This window comes from Gobius niger (assembly GCF_951799975.1).
Source record: "Gobius niger genome assembly, chromosome: 7".
In the NCBI taxonomy this organism is placed as follows: domain Eukaryota; kingdom Metazoa; phylum Chordata; class Actinopteri; order Gobiiformes; family Gobiidae; genus Gobius; species Gobius niger.
In genome coordinates this window covers 19,836,354-19,860,821 of record NC_136858.1, presented here as the reverse complement: position 1 = coordinate 19,860,821, position 24,468 = coordinate 19,836,354, and the positions used below count along the sequence as shown (strand labels likewise).

Here is a 24,468-nt window from a genome sequence, read left to right as displayed (position 1 = left end):
CTGAAAGTTAATTAGCCATTAGCAGAAATGTTATCTTGTTTTCTCTTTTTTTTAAAGAAGAGCGTTGGCTTGAAGTCACATTCTCGGCACCAGAAATCAGATTGGCAGACTTTGAGCTACTTCAGCAGAAATAATAGGCTATATTCTCCCCCCTCCCCATAGCCAGAAATAATTAAGGGTCGACTATAAAAAAAAAAGAAAAAGCACCATGTGGTTGCAGCAATCTGCGAACAACAAGAAATCCACAAGTGAAGTGTGACCTATATTTGGTTGTTTTTATGCGTGGCAAGACTTCAGCCATTCTCTACTAACCCAAAGTTACTGCGTGTTCTTTTTCGGTCGGCTATGTGCACCCTGAGCCCCCTCCCTGCCTGCTGCCACCCTCCTGCGCCCGAGGGCCATCTGCAGAGGTGCGACGGTGAGACGGTGCAAAAACAGAGGACTGCATGCATTTAGCCTGCTCTACACACGAACCATCGGGCTGCGCTCATGTGCGAGCATCCCAGGACGGGCGCGTGAAGGTAGGTGAGGTTTGTTTTGACAGCTGACACTTGCCTTATGTGTGGCAGCTTAACTGTGTGGTGACCGCTAAATGCTGACGCAGCTTCTTAAAAACTAGAGGAGACGCGCGGGAGGGGGACGATGTGCTTCGAGCTATTTCGGTACCAACACAGATCATGCCACTGTGACTTACTTTCTGGTGGAGAATCTGACTGGGCATAGACGAGCAGGAGGCGGCAGGTGAAGAAACCCTTTAGTGTCAAGGTCATGTGAGACCAGTCTACATTGTATTGAGGTGTGACGTCATCTATAGCAGTAAAATTAGACCGACATCTTTTTCTTCACCTCTCATAATATCCCTGGCTCAGGAGCCAAATGTGGGTCACATGTATGTAGGTCACTATATAATACCAAATATATAGGCTTTAGGGCATGATTGGGCTTATAGGATAGTACAATTTGGGTTAAATTCACAGAAATGAATGTGCCCAGATTCCAGGAAAAAAAAATGCTTTGAGAGATAGGATGGAAGGATGATGATGCAATTTTGTGGGCCTCGGTATTTTGTTGGATGCCTCAGTGTTTCCCAACCAGGGACGGGGACCCCTGAGGGTACACCAAAAAACGGATTTGTATACTGCTTTTAAAGGAAAGCATAAACTCAGAGTATTGATTTAAACACATCACATTGTCTTTTTATTACTATGTAGTTTTATTTGATAACTTTTAAATAGATGGCTGCACGGCACCCACGATGTAGGGGGTACTTAAAGTACACACGAAAGGTCCAAGTGCACCAAACAAGAAAGGTTGGGAAAAACTGGGATACATGTCCCAGTGGTCAATGTCTTAATGTTTGTTTGTGTGTTATTATAGCTGCAGAGGAAGCTGAATATTGTCTCCCATCCCACAACAGGGAGCATCTGGGGATAGGGCTTACTGAGGATAAACCACTTCTGTAAACCTTGGGCATGCGGTGCTGCTGCCGGTGCTCCTCTCCTCGGTCGACCCCCCAGTGGGCTTGATGCAATGTTGTTTGTAATGTTTCAGGGCTGCGTGCTTATCAACAGTCACGGGATTTGCGAGCTTCTCCCTTTTCTCACAAAGATAAGAGTCCTGTCTCAGTTTGCACCTGCAGACATAAATTTAAGTACATTTTCGGGCATCTACTTATCATTTTTAGTGGAGAAGGTTATGTTTACTGCCAACCCCTTAATATTTTTTGTAATTGATTTTCTATTTTCTATACAAGCCTTGCCTTTACTTATCATAGACCTGCCTAACCCGTCTTAAAACCAACTAAAAGAAAGGTTTAGAAGGTTTTTTCATTTTGCTTCAGTCAGACATTTGAAGCTTTTAATTTTCTTGTGATTAATACGCTTTACACTTACTTTGCAGTTATTTATTGTGCTATGGTTTTATTGAATATAAAGAAAATACTGTATAACGAGCCCTTAGTGCATCTTAGTCCAAAGACCAAGTTTAATTTCATTGACCAGGGCTGGGTCTACTGCGCTACAAAAATAAGATGGTCAAATCATTCGTAACAGTCCATGAAAACAAAAGGAGTCAGTGTGCTGTTGTCTGGTCTGGTGTCTCTTGATTTCAACAGAATATATTGGAATAGTTACTTGGGAAGTCGTGCTATTTCCAGAGTGGGTTCAAGTCCATTTGACTTGAATCATTTTGTTTTGGTTTGTTTCTGTGGTTGTGTGAGCCATCTGAGCCGCCGCAGTGTTCCCAGTGTCCTTGCACAAATAGGTGACTATTATTGGAAAGGTATCTTTAAAGAAACAGTCCTCGTGTGGGACCGTAACGCAGGTAAACACTCTGTCTGTGCGATAAATGTCCTATATTCAGAGAAGCTGCAGGTGGAATAATCGTTTTTAGGAGTTTGGGCTGGAATGTGCTCTCATTATTGTGATGGAAGTACTTAAGCCATGGTGGGTCCAGGTCTTAAAATGTACAGTATGTCGGCACAGACTGTATTCATAACCTCGACCTAACGCAGTTCATTTCATAAAAACACAAAGAGGTCATTACAAATTGTTTGGGAATTGGAAGCCGAGGAGCATTCGGGATTACGTAAGAGTCCGATGTTAGTGGAGGAAACTCCCTTTGGAAAATCGCAAGCATCTGGTCACAACGTGCTGTGGGCCTTATGGGATATCTTCAGTATCTTTGGCTTAATTCATCAGCTCATCATAGCAGGTTTAGCAATTTTGAAATAGAAGTGAAGGTTTTGCCTGGGCACTTTGAGTTTTCTGGTCTCAAAGGGTCAGGAAGGGAGCATGCAGAATGAATGCAGGTGCTTGTTTGAAACACATTGGCGCAGCATCACGTTTTAATTTTCCGAAACCCATTTTTGAGATATGGTTGCATTACTTGGCAGAAATCTTATCCGTTCACATTCTTTGGATTTTACTCATAAATCCTTGAATTTACCGCTTGTGTTACTTGGCCTTTTTGAATGAATGAGATGTGAAGCATTGCCAGTGAAGTTCAGTCCAGTGCAAATGTCAACAAAAAAAAAAAATCACTTTGGTTCAGCTGATAACTACAAAAATAATCTTTGTTTGTGTTTCAACTCTTGCGATCGGTTTGTTCCTGTTGATAGGGAGGTGACAAGACGCTGAGATGTTGTTGTAAGTGTTGTCAGAGCCGGAGCCCAGACCACACGCAGGATAGATGCTGGTTCTTTCAGAGGAATGCGTGTGTTTTCTGCTTTGGCATAACGGGAAACTAATAAGCTCCTCTTGAAAAGCCCAAACAAACTTGAGATGGAAGAAGTACTCCCAATCTGCAATCCGCCGAAAGTGCTTCACAACAACATCAATTTACTCGCCAAGTAACAGGTTCAATTTGTAGTAACACTGTGCCGGCAATCTATGAAGCTCACCTCTATTCTGGTCTGCACACTCCTCGGGCAAAGCATTTCATCCATCAATGTTAAAGTGGCTGCTGTTCATTGTATGTTTTGGTTTCTGCAAGTGTTATTATTTGCTGTAAGTGTTCGTATGACAGCTCACTGACAGCTTCCTTTAGGTTAATGCGTGTGTGGATAGCGGTAATACTATTTAAAGAGCCCACAGACAGGTCAGCGAGAGCAGTTAAATTGTAAATGCACTGATGACATAACGCTCTTGGAGAGAGGTCGCATGTGTTTAGCCTGACACATCAAAGTGCAGTATGTGAACGTGGAAGGAAGGCAGTTATAGGAGGTCATGTGAGGTCAAGCAGTGAGTATAGGATTCTGGCAAAGTGCTTCAACAAATTTTTACTTATCAGTTTTACAGCAGTGAAAGGTTGGTTCCATGGAATCGAGATAAGGTAATGAAACGTTAATCATTTTGCCTCAATGAATCAGTAAAGCAAATAATAAAAAGGTCAAAAGGATTAATGGCAGGAAGTCATCCTCGTAGCGTTTGCAGGTGAGAGATGGTCAAGTTACGTTATAATAGAAAGGCCCACATAACGGCGTATTGGCCTGGGAGCGTCAGTTTTTACACGTCCATGTAAAACAACAGGCCCAGAGAAGAGGAAATAAAATACACCATAATGAATTTCCAAATTGACACTGTAGCTCGGTTGGTAGAGTTTTTCAAGCGTTTTCCAAATGTCAATCAATCAATCAATCAATCAATCAATCAAAGTTTATTTGTATAGCACCTTACAACAACACAAGGAAGACCAAAGTGCTTCACAGACAGATAAAACAATATTAAAAAAATCAATCAATAAAACAAGTGCGATCTAAGTCTTAAAAGCTAGTTTGAAGAGATGTGTCTTCAATCTAGACTTAAAAAGGGACAGTTCTGTGAGAACACGCAGACTGAGGGGCAGGCTGTTCCACAGTTTTGACGCTACAACCCTGAAAGAACTATCGCCCCACTGTTTGTACCGGGACCTGGGCACATCCAGAACCATTTGATCGGCAGACCGGAGAGCTCTGCTGGGGCGATGTACGGTCACCAACTCAGTTAGATATAACGGAGCGAGACCGTGGAGGGCTTTAAAAACAAACATTAAAATTTTGAAATCAATCTGAAAACGGACCGGAAGCCAGTGCAGGGAGGAGAGGACGGGAGTGATGTGGCTGTGTCTGGATGAACCGGTGAGAAGACGGGCTGCTGCATTCTGCACTAACTGTAACCGGTGGAGTGACGACTGTGGGAGGCCAGAGTAGAGAGTGTTGCAATAGTCCAACCGAGAACTGATAAATGCGTGCGTTGCCTTCTCGAGGTCTTGGCGCGAGAGAAAGGGTTTAACTTTGCTCAAAAGGCGCAGCTGGAAAAAACTGGCTTTGACAACAGCATTTATTTGTTGTTTAAAATTCAGCTCTCGGTCAAAGATGACTCCCAGGTTCCTAACTGCATCGCGAACTGGACCCATGACCCTGAATGTTCTCTGTGAAACTGCGCTTGTGCCCTTGAGCAAGACACTAAATTGCAACCTTGTCTCCATCTCCTAGTGCGTGATTGTGTGTGGTTCAAAGAGAGTTATATAAATGTGATCATTTTTATAACGCTTTTCACTTAAAATGTCAAGAATCCAGACGGTGTTCAGGATCCATAATAATCCCTCTCAAACATGTTAGTAATGTTTTTGTCTGTTTCACCTATGACTTATTATGTCATTTTGCTGGCAGTATAACAGCACAAGATTTCAGTTAGGTGAAGATTGAGATGATATTTGGCAGTGTTACTGGAGGGTTATCTTTAATTTTAGACTTTGATGCCTGGTGCAAGGTGAAATACTTGATGAGACGTTACTTGGCGTGAAAAGTTTGAGAACCGCAGACTGCTCTGAAGAGTTGTAGTCATATATGCAGTATGTAATTGTGTGTATAGAGTTTGTAATGTGAAAAGAATGCAGCAGACGTATATTTCCCTGATGTAATAGCTTCACCATATGGCTCTCTCATTGGTAAACAAGTCGAGTGGGGTACATACAGTCCCGGTGCAGTGGCATCTTCACCTCCTGTGGAAAACGAATGCCTTACATACAGAACAATTGGGTAATGCTTTTAGATGGGCAGATGAGGAGTTTAACTGACATAACCCCGCCATAGAAAACACATTCCTTTGGTGACTGTCCAAAATCACAGAGAAACACTAAATGCCCCTGTTCACCTCCGTTTAATAATTTCCCATATGCACTGAGGCAAACAGGATGGCTGACGGTGCGTGATAAGATACGAAGAGACTCTCGTCTATAAGGTTGGGGGCATGCAAAGGGGGCGCAGTTTATTTGATCTTAGACGGGCGGCAAAATATACACCGGACAGACACTTTTGAGAAGATGGAAAAGTCAACAGGGAATTCTTGGGTCCTCTGAAGAGTTTGAACATGTGAAGTAGGAAACACACATGTACAATAACATTTCTCATTGTTTGGAGAGTTGGCTTCATGTAATGGACAGACATGTGGTGCAGAGGACGTGCGCGCATCAACTCAGGAAGTCATTCTGCAAATTTAGATATTTTAGAGCCCACACTATATCAACTCAATATTAGGATGTCGAATGGAGTACAAATTAGTTATGCAACAAATTGTCAGGTCATTCACATTTACAAATCAATGTGCATTTTGGCCGAGTGCTGTAAAACCAATAAACCACAGGAGAGGGACATTGCGATATTTATGTTTAGACTTTGGTGTGATGTATGTCTAGGAATAAAGTCGTATTTTCTGTGGTCTAAAGTTAATTTCATAATGAACCATATAGCTACCATCCCTTCATTCCCCGCCAGGAGAAGATGGGAACACAAATCTCCCGGCATTACTGCTATCGGTTTGATCTTTATGTTCAAAGATCGTTTTAACACACAATGCTTGGTTTGAATAGTTCGCACAGTTTTGCTTCTGTTTGCTCCCAGTCAGCATGCCTCCCTGAATTCGGAAAAAACTTTATTGTAACTTTGCATACATGGCACAAAACAAAACAAATGAAGCAAAAGTTTCACTGGGCAGCTTTCCCACATTTGAACCAAAAATGTTTCCAGATGTGCTTTGACAAAAACAATCCAAAAATAAAACATAGTGGCGTCCCCGGAATTATGGCTTGAGCTGAGCGTGGTGGTTTGTGGACCAACCAGCGTGACGCAGATTTCTATACCATGTGATCTTTGCTTCACACCCTTCAGTCTTTAAGGCAGGCAAATGTTGGGATTAGTGTGTCCCAAAGGACCTCCCTTGACACGTTTTGTGGTCCTTGTCAGCTCTGTCCTAAGCCTAATCCTGAAACCAAGCCCATTTTTAAAATTCCTGAATAAAATTGGATTGAACAGGAATTAGTGTCCTTGCTTCTTTCTCAGTATGTGGCCCGGGCTCCATTGTCTTCATGCCCGACCCAGTTGTCTCTCTCGTTGTCTTTATGCCACAAAGTCACCGGATACTCCAAATTTAGTGTTAATAATATGTATAAAAATGCATGAAGGGGGCTCTAGAGAAAATAAAGGGCTTGATGACATAATACATTGGTGCATCTATTGATACTTTAACAGCTGCTGTTTTTAAAGGGACTATATGGAGTTCAAACATTTTAGAAATATGTATTTTCCTCCCCCTACATGTTCCAGGTGTAGAATCAGCCCAGACCTGTTCACCACAACTGCCTCTAAAATCCTGCACTGTCACTCAAAAAGTTGTTGCTTCGGTCCGAATTGCCGTCATACACGAGCTTAATATAGAAGCTGCAGTTACATGTTTGACCTGAGGTGGCAGTGGTGAGTATAAAATGTTCTGTTATAAATTGTTCCATAGTTACAGTTAGATATTTTATGCTTTGTCAAATTGTGAATGTGAAGAAGAGGTGTAAAGATATGTTAAGTAAGAAAGTAATTAAGTGCTTCATTTGCCGCGCCGCTACTGTGGGCCAACCTGACCAGCATGTTTTTGGAGATAGAGGAAACCGTAACACCCGGAAGAAACCTGGCTTCAGTCTCCTCTGATCCTATGAAATGGTAAAAAGCTGCTTTCTTCAGGACCATTGTGGACTCTGCAGTAAAAAAAAACATCCACCAAACCCCACAAAAACATAGCAAAGATGTACAAAAGTATCCAGTAAAACAATGTGGAACACAGAAACCACAAAGGCGGTTTGTGAAAAAGGCAAAAAACACAGCTGTAACTAGGTTGCTGCCATGACAGTAAATAATACCCGCAGTGTTATTGTATATTTTCCAACCTTCAGGTCTTTATGACAGATATTCTGTGTGTTCTGCGCAATACACTTAACTATTAGTTTCACTTAGATCCTGAGCTGCTTTGTACAAAACTTGTGATGATCTGTTAAATGGAGTCTATCATAGCGTTGAAAAGAAGTCACGCTGGTTCTTTCTGCAGATATTGCTCCGCTACAGTTGGCACAGTTGAAAGCTGACAGCTGCAAGTCTTGTGTAATGGGGCACTCTAAGTAAGATTGTGGGTTGTGGCACAAGGAGTTGCTGATAATGAAACTTTGTGTCTGTCACATCAATATCTCAGGGTAGAGCTCAAACTTTCTGAAATTACCTTTTGTCTTCTGTTTATGACGCATTAAAGGCTACAGCCTGAGCCAGGATAGTTGCTACTTAATAATGTTTGTATTTATTATTTGCACTGGTATTTATGCAGCCGTGTCTATAGTTGATGATTCTGTTTGTTGTGAGTGGCGTGGAGCCCCCTTGTCCCTATACAGACACATTTCTCTAAGGGAGACGACTATCTTTTTTTGTCATCTCCCCTCACCTTAAATATTTTTTTACCTTCAGGCCAATCTTCCCAAAACGGGATGTGAATGTATGAAATGAAAACCGCATTCTCCTCCAGCCTCCTCTAGACACAACAGGCCCTCAGTTCTTCCTTGTGGGTGCAGGGCTGGCACGCAGAGGAAGTAGACATGTGCACCCTCGCACATCCAAACCACAGTGGACTTTAATAGACCCGGCAAAGAGACTGGGGCGTGGAAGACTGTGCATGTAGGGCTGCAGTAGAAGTGGAGCAAACTAGACACTGACATGGTGAGGGAGGTGGTGCAGACTCGTCGTAAGCCACAAAAACAACTCTAAATGCTGCAGACTTGCCCATGTGTTTTGATAGACAGTTGTGTCACTTGGCACAACAAAACGCAGTGATGGAAACAGTGATGCAAAGACCAGTGCTTAAAAGCATGTGACCAGTCCAATAATTACACTCTCCCCCAGGCACACGCTTTAATACCAGCCACACTTTGTCCTTGCCTGTGTGTACAGTTTGCAATGACCTCGTGGTAGTGGTAGAATAATCAAGATAAACAGTTGAGCAGGTTAACTGAGTATTAAGGCACAGTATTAGGGCTAGCAATAGACAGCTCTACCCCCTTTTCTTTCTTTCTTTCTTTCTTTCTTTCTTTCTTTCTTTCTTTCTTTCTTTCTTTCTTTCTTTCTTTCTTTCTTTCTTTCTTTCTTTCTTTCTTTCTTTCTTTCTCTCTCTCTTTCAAGGATCCTAGCCCAGAGTACTCCGGCAGGTGGTTGTTTGCCTTAGAATCTCACTTCACTGATAACCTCTACTTCATGTAGCCAATCCAAAGTCAATAAATAAGCGTGATTCACAAAGTTCATTGGAGACAATCACATATTTTCAGAACTGCAAGGCTTCATCTCATTATCCAACTTTCTCCGAAACCCAATTTTACTCGAGCGTTGCGACTCCGAGGCGCTCCTCCTCCTCCCCTTCTAGTCTCACACCGAGCTGTTACCCTTCTCTGAGAGCGGACACATGCTCCCCCTCAGAAACAACTAAGCTCTTCAAACTGTAGCGACCAGGTAAGACCACCGGGGTATCATACTTTACAGGTTTAAGCCACCGCGGAAATGGCTCGAATTGAGAGCCGTTGTGTATTTACGCATGAGACGTGGTGTGCGTAAAAGCGCGCTCGCCTTGGTAGCGTAGTGACTTTCTCCTCTATTGTGTCATGTGAAATTGCTTATTATTTCAGTAAATTAAACTACGAGCCTACATTTCACGTGTATGAACGGGCGGAGGGTTTACGTGGACTGAGGAACATATAACGCCGATATAGCCTAATCGTTTTACGTAGCCTACTTTGAGGAAAATTAACGCGCCAAATAGGCAAGCGTGGTTCATAGATTGGCATGGAAGTGGGTCACGTGGTCTGATGTGGCAAGATAATGGCATCCTCAAGTTTCCATTCATGGTTTTGTCACTGTCGGAAGCGCCCGGGCTACAAAACGCACAGGCTCATTACAATGTTGTAGCATTTCTGTCCGAGTAAAGACGGAGAAGGATTTAAAGCACATGACGTCTTTTTTTGGCGTTGAGAGCAGAGCACGTGCGCCAGTGCGAGCCTCTGAATTGAATCATGGGACTTGAGCGGGTACAGTCCATTGAAGGCTGCGTGTCAGTGATGAGTCAAAGCTGTAATCTATTCATGCACGCCTTGACGACACGCGGAGGAAGCGTAAATCAGCAATTTTGAACGCGCCTACTTTCTGTCGTCTCGCGCAGCCCCATAGTGTTTCAGGGAGTTGTTGAAGTGTATTTGTGTGTCGTGTATAGGCTGAGTCGTCCTGCACTTTATGCTGTTGGTGACTGTTTGACCTAGACTATGCAGAAGAGCAGAATGGGTGCTTTGTTTTTGGGCTGAACAGCTGACAGGAGCAGCCGCCTCTTAGGAGCACATGGGCATATGCTCTTTACTCCTCTATTCCCACCTGTTTCTTGGCAAATCAAACACAAACGCATAAGAATGATCTGATTTAGCTGCATTTTTAAAAATTCGGTAGGCTACACGATGACACACACAGAAGTTGTCGCCTAGGCGTAATTACTGTGAGCTGCCAGACTTGCTTCTTCCACCGAGAGCATCTGGAGGAGGCTTTGTCCCGTGGATGGATGGCGGGAAACTGATTGAGAGGATAAAGGCGCGGGTTTATTTGGGGACACAAAAGGCTGATATGGCCCACACCCCTCCCACTACTGCCACCGCGGGCTCCCCCCCCTGGACGCACCTTCATGTGTCTCATGGGTACTTCACAAAAGAACACATCCCCGCCTCTGTGATTGTTTCCTGCTCTTTTCGATTACCCTCACCAGACCCGTTAAAGAGACGTTACAGAGGCTTTAAAACAATAGGTGTGATTACGTGCCGTTCAACTAAGAACAGAATGTACCATAATTCCCATGCCATGTGAGTGTGTGAATATTGATCATAAAGGCCACTTAGTTCGAGCGTTTCCAAGTTACTTTGTTTGTTCTCGCCTCCGGCTGTGCTTCTTGAGCTCACTGTGTTGTTGATGTCAAATATGTGGGTTACAGAGTTAGTTATTTTTATGTGATTTTTTTCCCCTTCATTGTTGGTCGAATATAATTGACATTTTGTGATGGGGAATGGAAAATTGCTGCCATGGTCACCATCTGTAAATAATAGAATATTGTGTTAATTGCCAAAAAGGAACAAGGCATTACATAATCAAAACCTGCACCAAAAAGTTTCTTAGAGACAGATCAAATATAGTACTAACAAAACATCTTCTTTCAATCAATGTTATGGGTCTAATCTTCATTTGTGGACGCCTCATAAGGACTTACTATACATTTAGAGAAGTAATCACTGCTGTTGTAGGGGGTTTAGTCTGATGCATTCCTGTACAGATACATGTCTCATGGTTGAGCAAGCTGTTCCAGGGATGGGTCATTTTCAGTCGGGTGTGAAATTGAAGACCCGGTTGTGAACTGACGTGAAGCATATGAATCATATGGCTCATACACGTACAACTCTTTAAAGCACACTGTTGTGAGACTGCACGTGACAGTCATAAGAGTACAACCAACAGGAAACCGAACTCCTGGATATGTATCGCGGTAATTTGTTTAGTCCTAATGCCCCAACGTTCCAGAGCAATTTCCTTGTTTGATTGCAGCACAGGAATCTTCTAAATGAGAGTGACGCGTTTCCAGGGATCACATGAGCTGCATCCTAAAGGTTACATGAACTCGACAATAATGGAGTCCCAAGATAAAAGACAATAACAACACCTGTGCCAAGGACCACTCTGACCTCCACCTTTACACAGTCACACGAGCAACATGATTGAAATGGCAGGCCCAATTAAACAATAGCATTGCTGGTATTATTTCATTTTATTAACAAATGCTCTTCAATGGCAGCCTTTTTAGAATTTAAGAAAACTGCCTGCATTCAGATTGTCTTCAGTTTTTTGTTTTGTTTTCCTGGACACTTACACTACGGGAATCATGCCAAACTGTATTCATCTATACGCCCAGAAGTTATTCTTTTTAACCAACAAGCCACGAGGAAAAGTATATTTACTTAAACCACCCAGTTTAGAGCCAAAGTCCTGCTTTTTGGGAATTGTGGTGCCAAACTTGAGGGGAGCCGCTCTCCCAGACTGCAAAGTGCCGCCACAGAAGGTGCCAGCTGGCTCCGCGTCGTCCTGTCGGATTTACAGTCACACACTTAACACACCTCTGAACCAATAAATAAAAGGACGTGTGTGTCTCGTCTGCATCTAAATGTATGTGACATTGTGTTATTGGCAAGAGTTTCACTTCTCATTGAAAGAAGAACGCTGGGTGTTTTTATTTTTTGCTGATGTGTGTAAAAAAAAAGCTGGAGTCATGATTTAAGTGAAGGCTGAAGTGTTTCGCAGATAGTGTGACAGAAAACAGTTCCAGATTAAGAGCTATTTCAAATGATAAAGTCTCAGCTCGTGCAATGGATGATGCTGTATTACTCTAAATTAGGACTCAGAGGTAAAGACAATTGTTCTTTTTGTTTGTTTCTTAGTCTTCCTACGATTATGGTAATGGGTTTAATTTCTCGCTGTACGGTGTTTCTTAGCATTAGGAAACTCATGGCTTCTTGATTTGAGTCGTTTGACTGGGTAATTCCCAGTGTACATGTTTTCAATGCCATTTTATCCTTCACTCTCTGTTCTCTGTGCCTCAGTCAGTCCCTTATAGCGCACAGAGGCTTTGCTTGTTGTTTGGATGTGGGTTGGATAGAGCAGCGTCTGTCGTGTCCTCTTTCCATGTCAGTCAAATGGGAAAGATTTGCAAATGGAAATGTTGTCTGACATTTAAAAGTTTGCGAGCAGCCTATAGTGTTAACCAGGATCGCTTCAACTTTATATTATTATCTTTGAATGGGCTCCAAATTATTATGTTTGAGGAGGAGTTGAATGTTTTGGAGCGAAGCAATCCAAGCACATATTTTGGATTCTAAACAAATAATGAAGGCCATATCAGTTCTTTAAACACAAACACTGCAAACTAAAGAGAAAAAGTGAAGCAGGAACTCGTGATATTACTGCCATTCCAGATCTACAAGCACATGAGCATCACGGTCCGTTAAAAAAAAAAAAAAAAAACTCCAGCAGGCTGTGGTTTGCTAGATAGTGTAGCAACATAGGCTGTAGTTTAACCCTAGGAATCACATATTTGGAGAAAACCAAGAGACACGTGTCATTTATTAACAACTTCACAAAAATTAGAACAGATGAATAGCAAAAATCATTACACAGTAAAACATGCAAAAACCCAGGAGACAAACTGGGATTTGGAAGACAGAGGACGCATCTGTACTGACCCCTAATACAAGTATGATGAGTTTTTGCTGAGCGGCGCATGTCCAGTGAGAGTTATGTAATTTGTCGAGGAAAAGGAAAAAGGGGGGAAAAAGGAAAGTTGAGGCTGAGGGCAGGAGCGAAGGAGGGATGGGCACGGAGAGGAGCCGAGAGAGGGGCAGGTCCCGCACAAGAACCTTCCTAATGCAGGTATAAAGGAGCGCTGCAGAGTTTACGCTGCCCTTTTGTAGACCTGCACCCCAGAGGACGGGCTCACCCAGCTGTTATGTAAGTGAAGGAGACTTATGTTAGTAATACTAGAGAGAGTGTCATTGTTTTATTGCTTTAGGAATATGTGCGGGAAGTCGTAAGTTATTGTGCACAACTGTGATGTAATTGCCTTAGCTCAGCGTTGAGAAGAATTGCTTCCTCCTTCTTCTTCTTCTCCTTCTTCTTCTTCTTCTTCTTAGTCTTACATTTTGTTGGAAATGATTGATGGTTTTGTGAGAAGATGGAAAACGCATTTAATCTACAATGTCTGGACTGTATCTCTACAATTGCAAGTGTCTTGGCAGTGGTTTTCTTGATTCTTGATTGTTCCTTTTTTGCACATGATGGTAGTTTTCTTTATTCATTCCCTTTCTAAAAAAAAAACAAGAACGATTATTGTGACCCTTTCGTTCCTCACCAGACCAGTTCTTTTGCCGTATTGACGTGGCCTGGGCTAATAATATGTTAATGACTAATAAGGAGCGCGTGTGTGGAAGTGTAAGTTGTGTAATTGGTGCGGGAACAGCATTGTAAACATGCTGTTGCTATCTGTGTACTTCAGACCTGGGGCCACCCTGATAAGACCTGATTTGAACACGACCCAGCGGCTCACGAAAGGCAACAATGACGGCCCTGAACGCTCCACGGGACAAGTACGTATTAGTCTTTTTTTTGTTTTTTGTTTAAATGCTTGTTTTATTTCATTATTACATCATTTATTTCACCCACAGGTACAACGCCGTGTGGCTCATCTTCTTCATCCTCGGCTTGGGAACTCTCCTGCCATGGAATTTCTTCATGACGGCATCTGCAGTGAGTACAGTCCTGTTTCAGTTAATCGCCTCCATCAGATACAGGCCTTTAAAAACAGAAGAAGTCAAAAGGTGATCCTCGAAACAGCACGTTGATGTAGGGGGAACAATGGTGCTTCTGAAGGCAGTGGCCACTTGATTAGAAAGGTTAGGGAGGTCACTCCCCCCTCTGACATGCTGTTTGTTTTGGTTTCCTCCAAACCCACCTGGTCCTGCTCAGATTCCTGACCCGAGCGCGCCCGAGCAAGAGGGGGATGCCAACCTCTAATCCCTGTTCATTGTTTTGCAGCTTTAAGGGTTAACATGCCACATTATAATTGGCCGAGGGGAGAGGAAGTTGACCCGCCCTTAAAGCTATTTTGTCGCGTAATTACTTAAACATGCTTTGAAATCTTTGCACACATTACAACTCCAGATACATTTTATAGTCACTTTTATACCACGGTCTGGGTTAATGCTAAATTCTGTGCGTTAAAACTGTATAACGCACAGTTAGTTATGTGCTTTATCACTCCACTGCAGCTGTTTCCATAGTAACGACAGACATTTGAGCTGGAACTAGCTTCAGATAAAAAAACATAAATAACTTTTTTTTTAAAAGCAAACAGGCCACAATGAACAGTTTGTGTTTTAATGGAGGAACACACGTCGTCCATTAAAACTGTATAATGCACAGCTCCTTGTTGTTTAATCCTTACTTATATTCACCTTAGTGCACGTTTGCAACTTATTTCAATTGGTAGTTTCAAAGAAAGCGTGTATTTCCGTTGCAAAAAAACAATCTTACTGTAAATGAACAAACTTTAAATGGCTCAGTCGATACAGCGCATTTCACTAATCAACTCTTTGTTTACTGAATCCACACTGCGTTTCACTTTGAGCTATTGACAATATTTCACTTTCTTTGTTCGCCTTCCTTCGCGTTTTCAGAGTAAAATCAATTTGCTCGCTTTGATTGGAGTTTGCCGTGATTGTGCATCTTGTAGCGCAGTCTCAGTGGTCGCAATGAGCAATTCGAGAACTCAGTTTATACTTTTTGTGTTTGTGAGTGGGAACAGGCGTTAACTTGTCCCCGGTTTGTTTGTCTCACTTCGCCAGTACTTCACCAGTCGGCTGAAGGACCCAACGATGGCTACCTTCAATCAAAGTGGGAACGGGACAGCGGGCAGTGGCGACACGAGGAGCGTCCTGGAATCTAAATTTAACAATGTGATGACGCTGTGTGCCATGGTCCCCCTGCTCATCTTCACCTGCCTCAACTCCTTCATCCACCAGAGGTATTAAACCCCAACATTAGGAGCTCACATAGCGTTGTTTTATGAGGTCTGAATGAAGCGTAATCCAGTGCGTGACCTTTAATTAGATGGGAGATTCTAGCTTCCTACAATCACACTCCTCCATCGGTTTTTGAGCCAGATTTCTAGCTTGTTTGTGTTTCTGGGTCACTCTGTGAGATTGAAGGAACATGATCGTGTTGTGAGAAAAGTCTGAATGCCCCCCAGTATATTTGCTTTTAATTAGAAAAGGATTGAGTGAGATCTGGGCTGGAAACCGGGCTCAGAAAGACTCTACCCTCTCCAAACACGCCTGAGAATGCCCTTTGCCGGCTCATATGTTCTGTCTATACGTTTCTGGTGTGATCAAGTCAGCACATTCCTTCATCAAGAATAATCACTCTTGATAATAATGAAACATGCAAACCCTTGTTCAGTTTTTGATTTGGACTGGAAGGACAGGGGCATGAGTTACTTAAAGCAGAACTAAGTAACTCATGCCACTAGAGGCCGTAAGCGCCACTGCAGGACAGGTGCATGTTGCGTTTTTTTAAACTTATGAAAGAGCAATTAAACGGTGTCTGCTCTGTTGACTGTCTCAGACCAAGCCCCTAGATCTGACAGGACTGACAGACTGCTGTTACCGGCATCACGACGGTGCGCAAAGTTTAATTTTTCATAGGATAGTTGGTACACTTTCGTGACTTGTGATTGCTTGGTGTACCGACCATCCTATGAAAAAAAAAAATCACCGCCGGTACTCGCTCGCTGTCAGTGACTGCGAAGAGAGAGAGAGAGCATCGCACAGTTGCTTTTCAAAGGGATTTATTACTCTACACCATCTCAGCCGAAGTGTGAGCGTCGCAGGAGCTTTATCTACTGGTTTGACTCATGAGCTCAATATGAAGCCTCCAGAATCTTCAAAACTATAAGTTAGCGTCGTAGCTAAAGGCTAAATAATACTACTCTCCCAAGTGAGCTGAATAAAATACCAGTAGAAATATTTATTGTGCTGTTTGTTGTAAATGTATGTAAAGCCTATGAAGAGCACCTCACTGTCCCCTCAGAGATGATAGACACTGTTGTATATAATTAGGCACTTTACCAAATGCATCCAGCAAGATAGTTCATTTATTCATTTGAAACACTGTCCACAAAACAATTGTCTGTCTCCAAAATAAAGAATAGAAACAAGAACCAATTTGTGAATCAGTAACAGTATGTCATTGAAGACAAAGCACACGATGCTCCAGATCACAAGTTTTTATTGCCATTGTAATGTTTCACAGACTTATTTGGTGCAATAGTGCATCATGAAACTGACTTTCAAACATAATAAATGACAAAACTTCTAGTCGAAAAAGAAATAAACAAAGAAAAACAAAGATAAACGAGATATAGCGATGTAAAGGTAGCTCAACTTTTTTTGTAAAAGGTTCATACTGGTTAGACTATTACTGTTTTGTTCTTTTGGTAAGACAGAAGGTGATCGAAACTAGTAAAGCAGGTAAACAAACCTTCTGTCTTACCAAAAGAACAAAACGCTAATAGCTCAACTCTGACAAAATAAAAATATCATGTAGCGAGTTATTTACTGATCAGGAGTCTGGCAGCATACAATAGTCTTATGCAACAGGTTTGCTGAATATTCTAGGCACAATAAACTGATAACTTCTACAAGTCTATATATTGATTTTGCGCCTCCGGGTCGGAGCAGGGAAAGTTACAAGCATGGTTTTCCGGCCAGAGACACCAGGGGGAAATGAAAGACCCCCCAATCATCCCATCAACACGTGTGTTACACCCAGAGGGACTACGAAAAGGATTTATTAAGGTTAACAAGTTACTTAGTAAAACTTAGCCTTAATTAAAGGCACCAGACAGATGCAGATTATGACATTAATGCCCATGTGTTTTGCTCATCATAAATGTTCTGTCCTGTTCTCAGAGTGCCTCAGAAGTTCAGGATTTCGGGGAGTTTGGTGGTCATCTTCGTGGTTTTCCTGATCACTGCCATTCTGGTGAAGGTCAACATGGAGCCCATGTCTTTCTTCACCATCACCATGATCAAAATCATCTGCATCAACTGTGAGTGGATCATAAAGTCTGTAATGATTACGGCAGCTTTATGGATGTGTGGCTTTGTACGTGTGACATTATGCTACAAATAGACTGAATACTAGGGAGAGAGTCACTGCATCACACTCTTTAGGTATCTGGGGCTTAGACAGAAGATATATGTACATTAAGAAGTTACCTGTAAAAAGTCTTTCATTTAAGTCCAACCCGTGAGTTGACTGCAATATTTCCAAAGTTTACAGTTTGTTAGACACAGTTTAATTGTGCGGAAATGTTTCTTTGTCTAAAAGTGTGAAAAGCAGTGGGAGGATATTTCAGAGCTGCTATCTCTACAAAAATGAACATTATTACAGACCCATGCGGCTACAAGCTGAAACACATTTCCTTGTATCACTTGATGTACTTGAGAACAGAGCGCTCCCACCGGGTGTGTTTGTTTGGACTGAGGGGACGCAGCAGGAATAAGCTGACCCCCTACCCGCCTCCTTTGGGCCGGTCTAGACCTTCTGATCCTCGTCGATGTTTGCCGAGGGGCAGGAGACACTGCGACCTTGAAGCTTTGATATTGACGTCCATACATTCCAGAGTGGATCTCAGCTCAGAGCTAAAGCAACGGCGCCACATTTCACAGGCTCTGAACAGGATGGGCACAAAAGCACGATATTCTTTGCATGTGGCTTTAAAAAAAAAAAAAATAGTGTAAACCTTTTTAACACCCATGCTTGGGACTGAGAACGATTATTGTTAAATTATTATTGAACATGGGAATAGACCCAGTTAGTCATTGTGTGACTAATTACCATATAGTCTCCAAGTCTTGGTATATCACAAAACTAATGCGAAACTAAATACTGTGAATATACTGTGTTTCTGACTGTGGGCGGTGCAGAGTCAGTGGCACTTTGGTGTCTGTGTTTGCTTTTAACAAATGTCTGTGGTGTCCTGTGTGACCTTTACATACCTATACTTAAATATTTGTCGTCTAGAACCAGAAAACAGGACAATATTGCATGGAAGATGGAATTTATTCATACAATATCGGATTAATCTCCAATGTCAAGAAATGTGTGCAAAATGGTGAAGAAATGGTGGAACATTGGGAAAAATTTTGAGAAAAAAAATGGTGTAAAATCTGAAAAGAAATTGGGTGAAATGTGGGGTGAAAATAGGGACAATATTAGTAATAAAAAATGGGCAAAAAAAGGGAAAATAAGAAGAAGAAAAATGAAAAAAATGGGCAAACATTGGGCAGGTGTAAAGGTGTCAATTGTGTGTTGATTTTACCCATTGTTTATATTCACTAATCAGCTTTTTTGGAAGATGCAACTAAACATATGAATTGTTTCGATGTTAAATAAATAAATTCCTCTCCCTTCAGCGTTTGGGGCCATTCTTCAGGGCAGTCTGTTTGGCTTGGCTGGGATCCTGCCCGCCTCCTACACCACACCCATCATGAGCGGACAGGGCCTGGCTGGGACCTTTGCTGCCTTCTCCATGATCTGTGCACTGACCAGTAGGTGTCTTTAACGGCAACGGTCCACTCTACCCGGACACAGCCTTAGCAGATGTGTCATGTGTCTGTTTGCAGCTGGATCGGCTCTGCAGGACAGTGCCTTCGGGTACTTCATCACGGCCTGCGCTGTCATTCTTCTAGCCATAATGTCCTACGTTTTTCTGCCCAAAATGGTAAAGCACAATCCACAAATCAACTCAAATTAGAGTTTGCAGTTTCTGTAGGATTGCTTCTACAAATCATGTTTTGATTTTGTTCCCAGGAGTTTTTCCAGTATTACACAGAGAGCAATGGCTCACAAGCGTTGGCCGATGAGGAGAACAAAATGGACCTCCTCAAAAAAGGTAAAGGTGCAGACAAAAATATAGCACAGGAGTTTTTGTAATGAAAAGAAAGCGCATTAATAAAGTAGTCTTTTCACACGTGTAATAAAGTAGAGCTGGGTGATAATGGCAAAAATGTATATCTCAGTATTTTGGGGACTGTCTCAATAACAGTGAGGAAAGGTCATCAGAAATACTGTATGCAATAATGTGCTGACAAACATATTTATTTATTATTGCACTTTGATTTTAAAAATGTATTGACTTGACATAGTGATAATGTTGTTTGTTTGTTTGTAGAAGATTCAGCAGAGAAGAGGCCAGTGGTCGGTCTGACGGATGAAGCCAGGCCCGCTGTGTCTGTCCTCAACATCTTCAAACAGGTAAACTGACACTGTCGTCGCTACTTTCATTATACTTTGATCAACTTTATTTCTTTAAACGTCCTCTGCCGGTTTTTGCTACTTAGTGCCTGTTCTTTGTCCTTGACAGATCTGGGTGATGGCTTTGTCCGTTTGCTTCATCTTCACCGTCACCATCGGGACGTTCCCCGCTGTGACCGTAGATGTGAAGTCGACAGTAGCAGAAGGCGGAGCTTGGGGTGAGTGTCTCTGAATATTTGATTCAAACTGTGCGCCGCCATTTGAGCGTAGCGTTAACAACATTTTCCTTTTTTTGCTTTTTTTTTTTTTGCAGAAATCTACTTCATCCCTGTGTCCTGCTTCCTGCTCTTTAACCTGATGGACTGGGCGGGCAGGAGTCTGACAGCGCTCTGCATGTGGGTTAGTATCAGCCTCGTGCATTACCACAAATGACCAGCAGAGGGTAGTTTATCCACTTGTCTTTTGACCATTTTTATGATAATTAGGGCCATTGTTATAGCAATAAGCCATTCATTATACTATCTTTTGAATGGTCAAAGTGATTTCCTATTTATAACCCCTTAACCCCGCCTTAATCGAGCCAACTTTCTCCAGCTCGGCGTTACCCAAATCTCAAAGCTTCTCGACTGGAGCTCACAGCCTATAGGCCAGTGTAACGCTTCATTTGAGAGCTATGACCTACAAAACTGACCTACGGTTTTTCCTTGCGTTGTCGTCACTTTTTCGTCGTATTTTTTTTTTATGCCTGTTCTTTCGTGTTTTCACTGCATTTTTTGTTGCTTTTTTTAATCTGCTTTTTTCTCGCCTGTTTCGCTGTGTGTTAATCGACTATTTTGTTGCTTTTTCATCACTTTTTTGTTGCCTCTTTTTCTGCGTTTTCATCCTCATTTACGTTTAAGTTTTTTGACGCTCTAAAAGAAGCTTGTAGTTTTGGGAGAGATTGTGCTTGGTTAAGTTGACGACTGACACTGAGACGAAAATTCGTTATTTCAGAAAGTAATGTTTTTTCCCTGCAGTCTGAGGAATGGGGTCAGATTAGGAGTACAGTTTATTAGTACCGGGTGCCTCGTAGACAGTGTGTGGCTCTGAGTAATTGAGTTGAAGATCTTTACTGCTTAAGTGAACGTTCATGTGGATAACTGGTCAGCTGATACAGGCCCATGTGAGATTTCTTTTTAACAGCTTTCACCTGAGTGGGCCACTGAATCTTTAGCTCCTGCGTTTTCCAAAAGTGATCGTCTTCAGTTTGAGGCTCGAACGTTACATCATCATTACATTTTGGGAGGTTTATGTGTGAAGGCTTTATCACCACTGTGTTCTTTCTCTTATTTCTCTTCATACACTTTGTTCTTGCATAACGGTGTTTAATGTGTCGTTTGTCTCGTCTCTCCCCAGCCCGGTAAAGACAGCAGGTTGCTCCCGATCCTGGTGGTTGTTCGTATCGTCTTCATCCCTCTCTTCATCCTGTGTAACGTCCAGCCGCGCTCAAACTTCCCCACGCTGTTCTTCCACGACGCCTGGTACATCATCTTCATGATCTTCTTCGCCTTCTCCAACGGATACCTGGCCAGTCTCTGCATGTGCTTCGGACCCAAGTAAGAAACTCTGACTTTGACTCTCTTCTTTGATCACTGTGACATCGTTTTGCCTATAGTTAAACACTGTTGTTGGTTTAACCTCTTAACCCCCACCTGAACCGAGCACATTGGTTCCAGTTCGACTTTAACCAAATCTAGAAGCTTCTTGAGAAAAAAGACAAAGCAAACAAAGTGACAAAAAAGTTACGAAAAATTGAAAAAAGTGATGATAAATATATAAAAAGTGATACAAAAGTGATAAAGAAGTGATGAAAAAGTGAAAAAAAAAGTTTAAAAAGTGTTGAAAAAGTGCCAAAAAGTGAAAAAAGTGACAATAAAGTGATGATAAAGTGATGAAAAAGTTACACAAAATGACAAAGAAGTGATGAAAAAGTGAAAAAAAAAGTTTAAAAAGTGTTGAAAAAGTGCCAAAAAGTGAAAAAAGTGACAATAAAGTGATGATAAAGTGATGAAAAAGTTACACAAAATGACAAAGAAGTGATGAAAAGTGACCAAAAAGTGAGAAAAAGTGCTTTCATATTAGGTATAACTCTGGCCTATAGGCTGCAACTTTTTAGATTTGGGCAAAGCTGAACTTGAGAAAATGTGCTCGGTTAAGGTTAAAGGAATAGGCCACCGTTTTTACATACTAAGATATGTTCTTAGCTCACTTTAGTCGAGTTAATATATCCCCGTCTGGTCTTTGTCCGTGCGCTCTGTCACGCAAACGGAGCACATACGCAGCCTCTCCCACATGTCACATAGCTCCGAAAAAGCTCACGATAGAAGCTACCAAGCTCTTCCACGTGTTCCCTATTTAAATAAAGTTACGTGAAGTGTTTTCATGCGAAGTATATTTACACAGAAATGTAGCATGTCGATTTTCTAAGCAAATAAAAAGGGGGACTATATTGTGAGGCGTAATGATACGAGGAGCACAGCGTCCGCGTAGTAACTCCTAAAGACTTCCCCCGCTCACTTCCGTCAATAACCTTTAGGAGTTACTGCGCGGACGTTTTACTCCTCGTATCATTACGCCTCACAATATAGTACCCCTTTTTATTTGCTTATAAAATCGACATGCTACATTTCTGGGTAAATATACTTCGCATGAAAACACTTCACGTAACTTTATTTAAATAGGGAACACGTGGAAGAGCTTGGTAGCTTCTATCGTGAGCTTTTTCGGAGCTATGTGACATGTGGGAGAGGCTGCGTATGTGCTCCGTTTGCGTGACAGAGCGCACGGACAAAGACCAGACGGGGATATATTAACACGTCTAAAGTGAGGTAAGAACATATCTTAGTATGTAAAAACGGTGGCCTATTCCTTTAAGATAAGATAAGATAAGATAAGATAAGATAAGATAAACCTTTATTGATCTCACAAAGGCGAAATTCACTTGTTACAGTCGGCGTTCAAGAAGAAGAGTTAATAAAGTGCAGCTGATACAGAGATTATTGCACATGTTACTTCACAGTCTTATTGTACAGTCTGACAGCAGTGGGGATTTTAGAATTTAGAAGTTTAGAATTTTTCATTCTATTAAATTTAATAGAATTTTTCGTTCTATTAAAACACAACAAAAACCTGGTGTAACTAGGCCTAGAATAAGTGCACCAAAAGCAAAACCAGGTCTAGGTATTATTAAACTAGTGAGAGTTTCTTGCCAAAACGGAATCGACCAGTGTTTGGCTCAAATGTTGTGGAAAATCATCCGCTCATTTGTCATCTGTGTGTGCAGGAAAGTTGCGCCGCACGAAGCGGAGACAGCAGGAGCAATCATGGCTTTCTTCTTGTCCCTGGGCTTGGCACTGGGCGCCTCGGTCTCGTTTGCATTCAGGGCCATTTGCTAAAAGCTACAGTAAGTTTTAGCAGTTTCTGAGGCGAGACTTCACCCCTCGGGACGTGCACTGGGGGACCTTCTGTACAACTGAGCAAGCGTTTGAACAACCACCAAAGGAAACCAAAACTCAGAAGACTTGGTGCAACAAAAAGAGAAGTTCAGAGACCAGATTCTCTAAGTTTTGAACTGTTGTTGTTCAGCTTCAATAAAAGGTGCCTAAACGACCTCTGGGTATGATCCAAAATCACTGCCGGACTCCAATGAATTTCAGCATGGTTTCATATACAACACATTTATTTAAAGTCATTATTCCTAAGTATTTTTTACATTTCTCTAGTTTATTATGAAGTACTGCAAATGTGCCAAAACCATGTAACCAAATGTTTAAATTATCTGACCATTTCAGAACATGTATTATTGTGTTGTATCAGTGTATTCTTGTATCTGTAAGACTGTTGGGGTTAAATTAAATGAAACTATGTAAACGTCATGGTAATAAGCTGAACTTTAAATAAGCCTCAAGAAACGACTGAAGGGCATCTGCCGTTTGTAGCAGTATTGTATTTGGCTATGATTTATTTTCACATTATGAATCAAATGTCGACTCTAATTATACACAGTGTCTAAAGTTTTGCCTTTTCAATTGATAATTCAGGATTTTTTTTTTAAACTTTTATACTTTCTTTTTTTTTTTACCCAGACAGCTGCACAGGTGACGTGTTAAGTTACTGATTGCATAAGTTGAACAAACGGAGTTGGTGGAGTGCACTGACAAATGTATGAAGTTTCAATGCAGTGACTGAACTTACAGGAAAATATTTTGTGAAAGTGTGTAATGCAAAGCTATTTTACTTCTTTTTTTTGACAGTGTTATATTTTTTTAAGTTCTAACTCTGGCCTTATTATTTCCATAAACGGCACAACGTCACGATGGCACAAGGCTCATTGTGACGATGTTCTCCAGTGGGTAAAAGGTTGTATAGACCTTGTCAGTGTTCGTCTTTACTCTGTAATAAAGTAAGTTTGTACGAACATGTCTCCCCCTGCTGCTCAGTGTGTGGTAATACATATGAATAGTAGTAATGTAGTAGTGGAGAGTATCCAAACTATACATTTGTGAAAGAAAGAAAAAAAAAAGGTGCAATTATATCGATAACATTTATACGGGGAGTAGAAAACGTAATTTGGTCACAAAAAGTCAATGAAACCCTTGTCATATGTTTCGTGGAGTTGCCGTAGCGATGACCAGAACTCCCCGTTTACTCTAATGGAAAAATGATATAATTGCACAACTTTACCAAATGACAAATGAAAACATTGC

The 24,468-nt window shown here is 41.7% G+C and overlaps 1 protein-coding gene across 3 annotated transcripts; it reads left to right on the top strand.

The window, feature by feature from the left end:
- The first annotated feature begins 301 nt into the window (after nucleotides 1–301).
- Nucleotides 302–24,041, top strand: LOC306965239 (equilibrative nucleoside transporter 1-like). Of its 3 annotated transcripts, none has more exons than XM_079559501.1 (13): nucleotides 302–521; nucleotides 13,902–13,992; nucleotides 14,071–14,152; nucleotides 15,250–15,428; nucleotides 17,374–17,513; nucleotides 18,883–19,017; nucleotides 19,093–19,190; nucleotides 19,280–19,361; nucleotides 19,641–19,723; nucleotides 19,833–19,941; nucleotides 20,037–20,122; nucleotides 21,119–21,318; nucleotides 23,046–24,041. In XM_079559501.1, the coding sequence occupies exons 2-13, from the start codon at nucleotides 13,964–13,966 to the stop codon at nucleotides 23,155–23,157; spliced, it is 1,335 nt and encodes a 444-aa protein (XP_079415627.1). In that variant the 5' UTR covers nucleotides 302–521; nucleotides 13,902–13,963; the 3' UTR covers nucleotides 23,158–24,041. The 3 variants fall into 3 exon arrangements, with proteins under 3 accessions (XP_079415627.1, XP_079415628.1, XP_079415629.1); XM_079559502.1 differs by lacking the exon at nucleotides 302–521 and adding an exon at nucleotides 9,149–9,286; XM_079559503.1 differs by lacking the exon at nucleotides 302–521 and adding an exon at nucleotides 12,990–13,357.
- The last annotated feature ends 427 nt before the right edge of the window (nucleotides 24,042–24,468 follow it).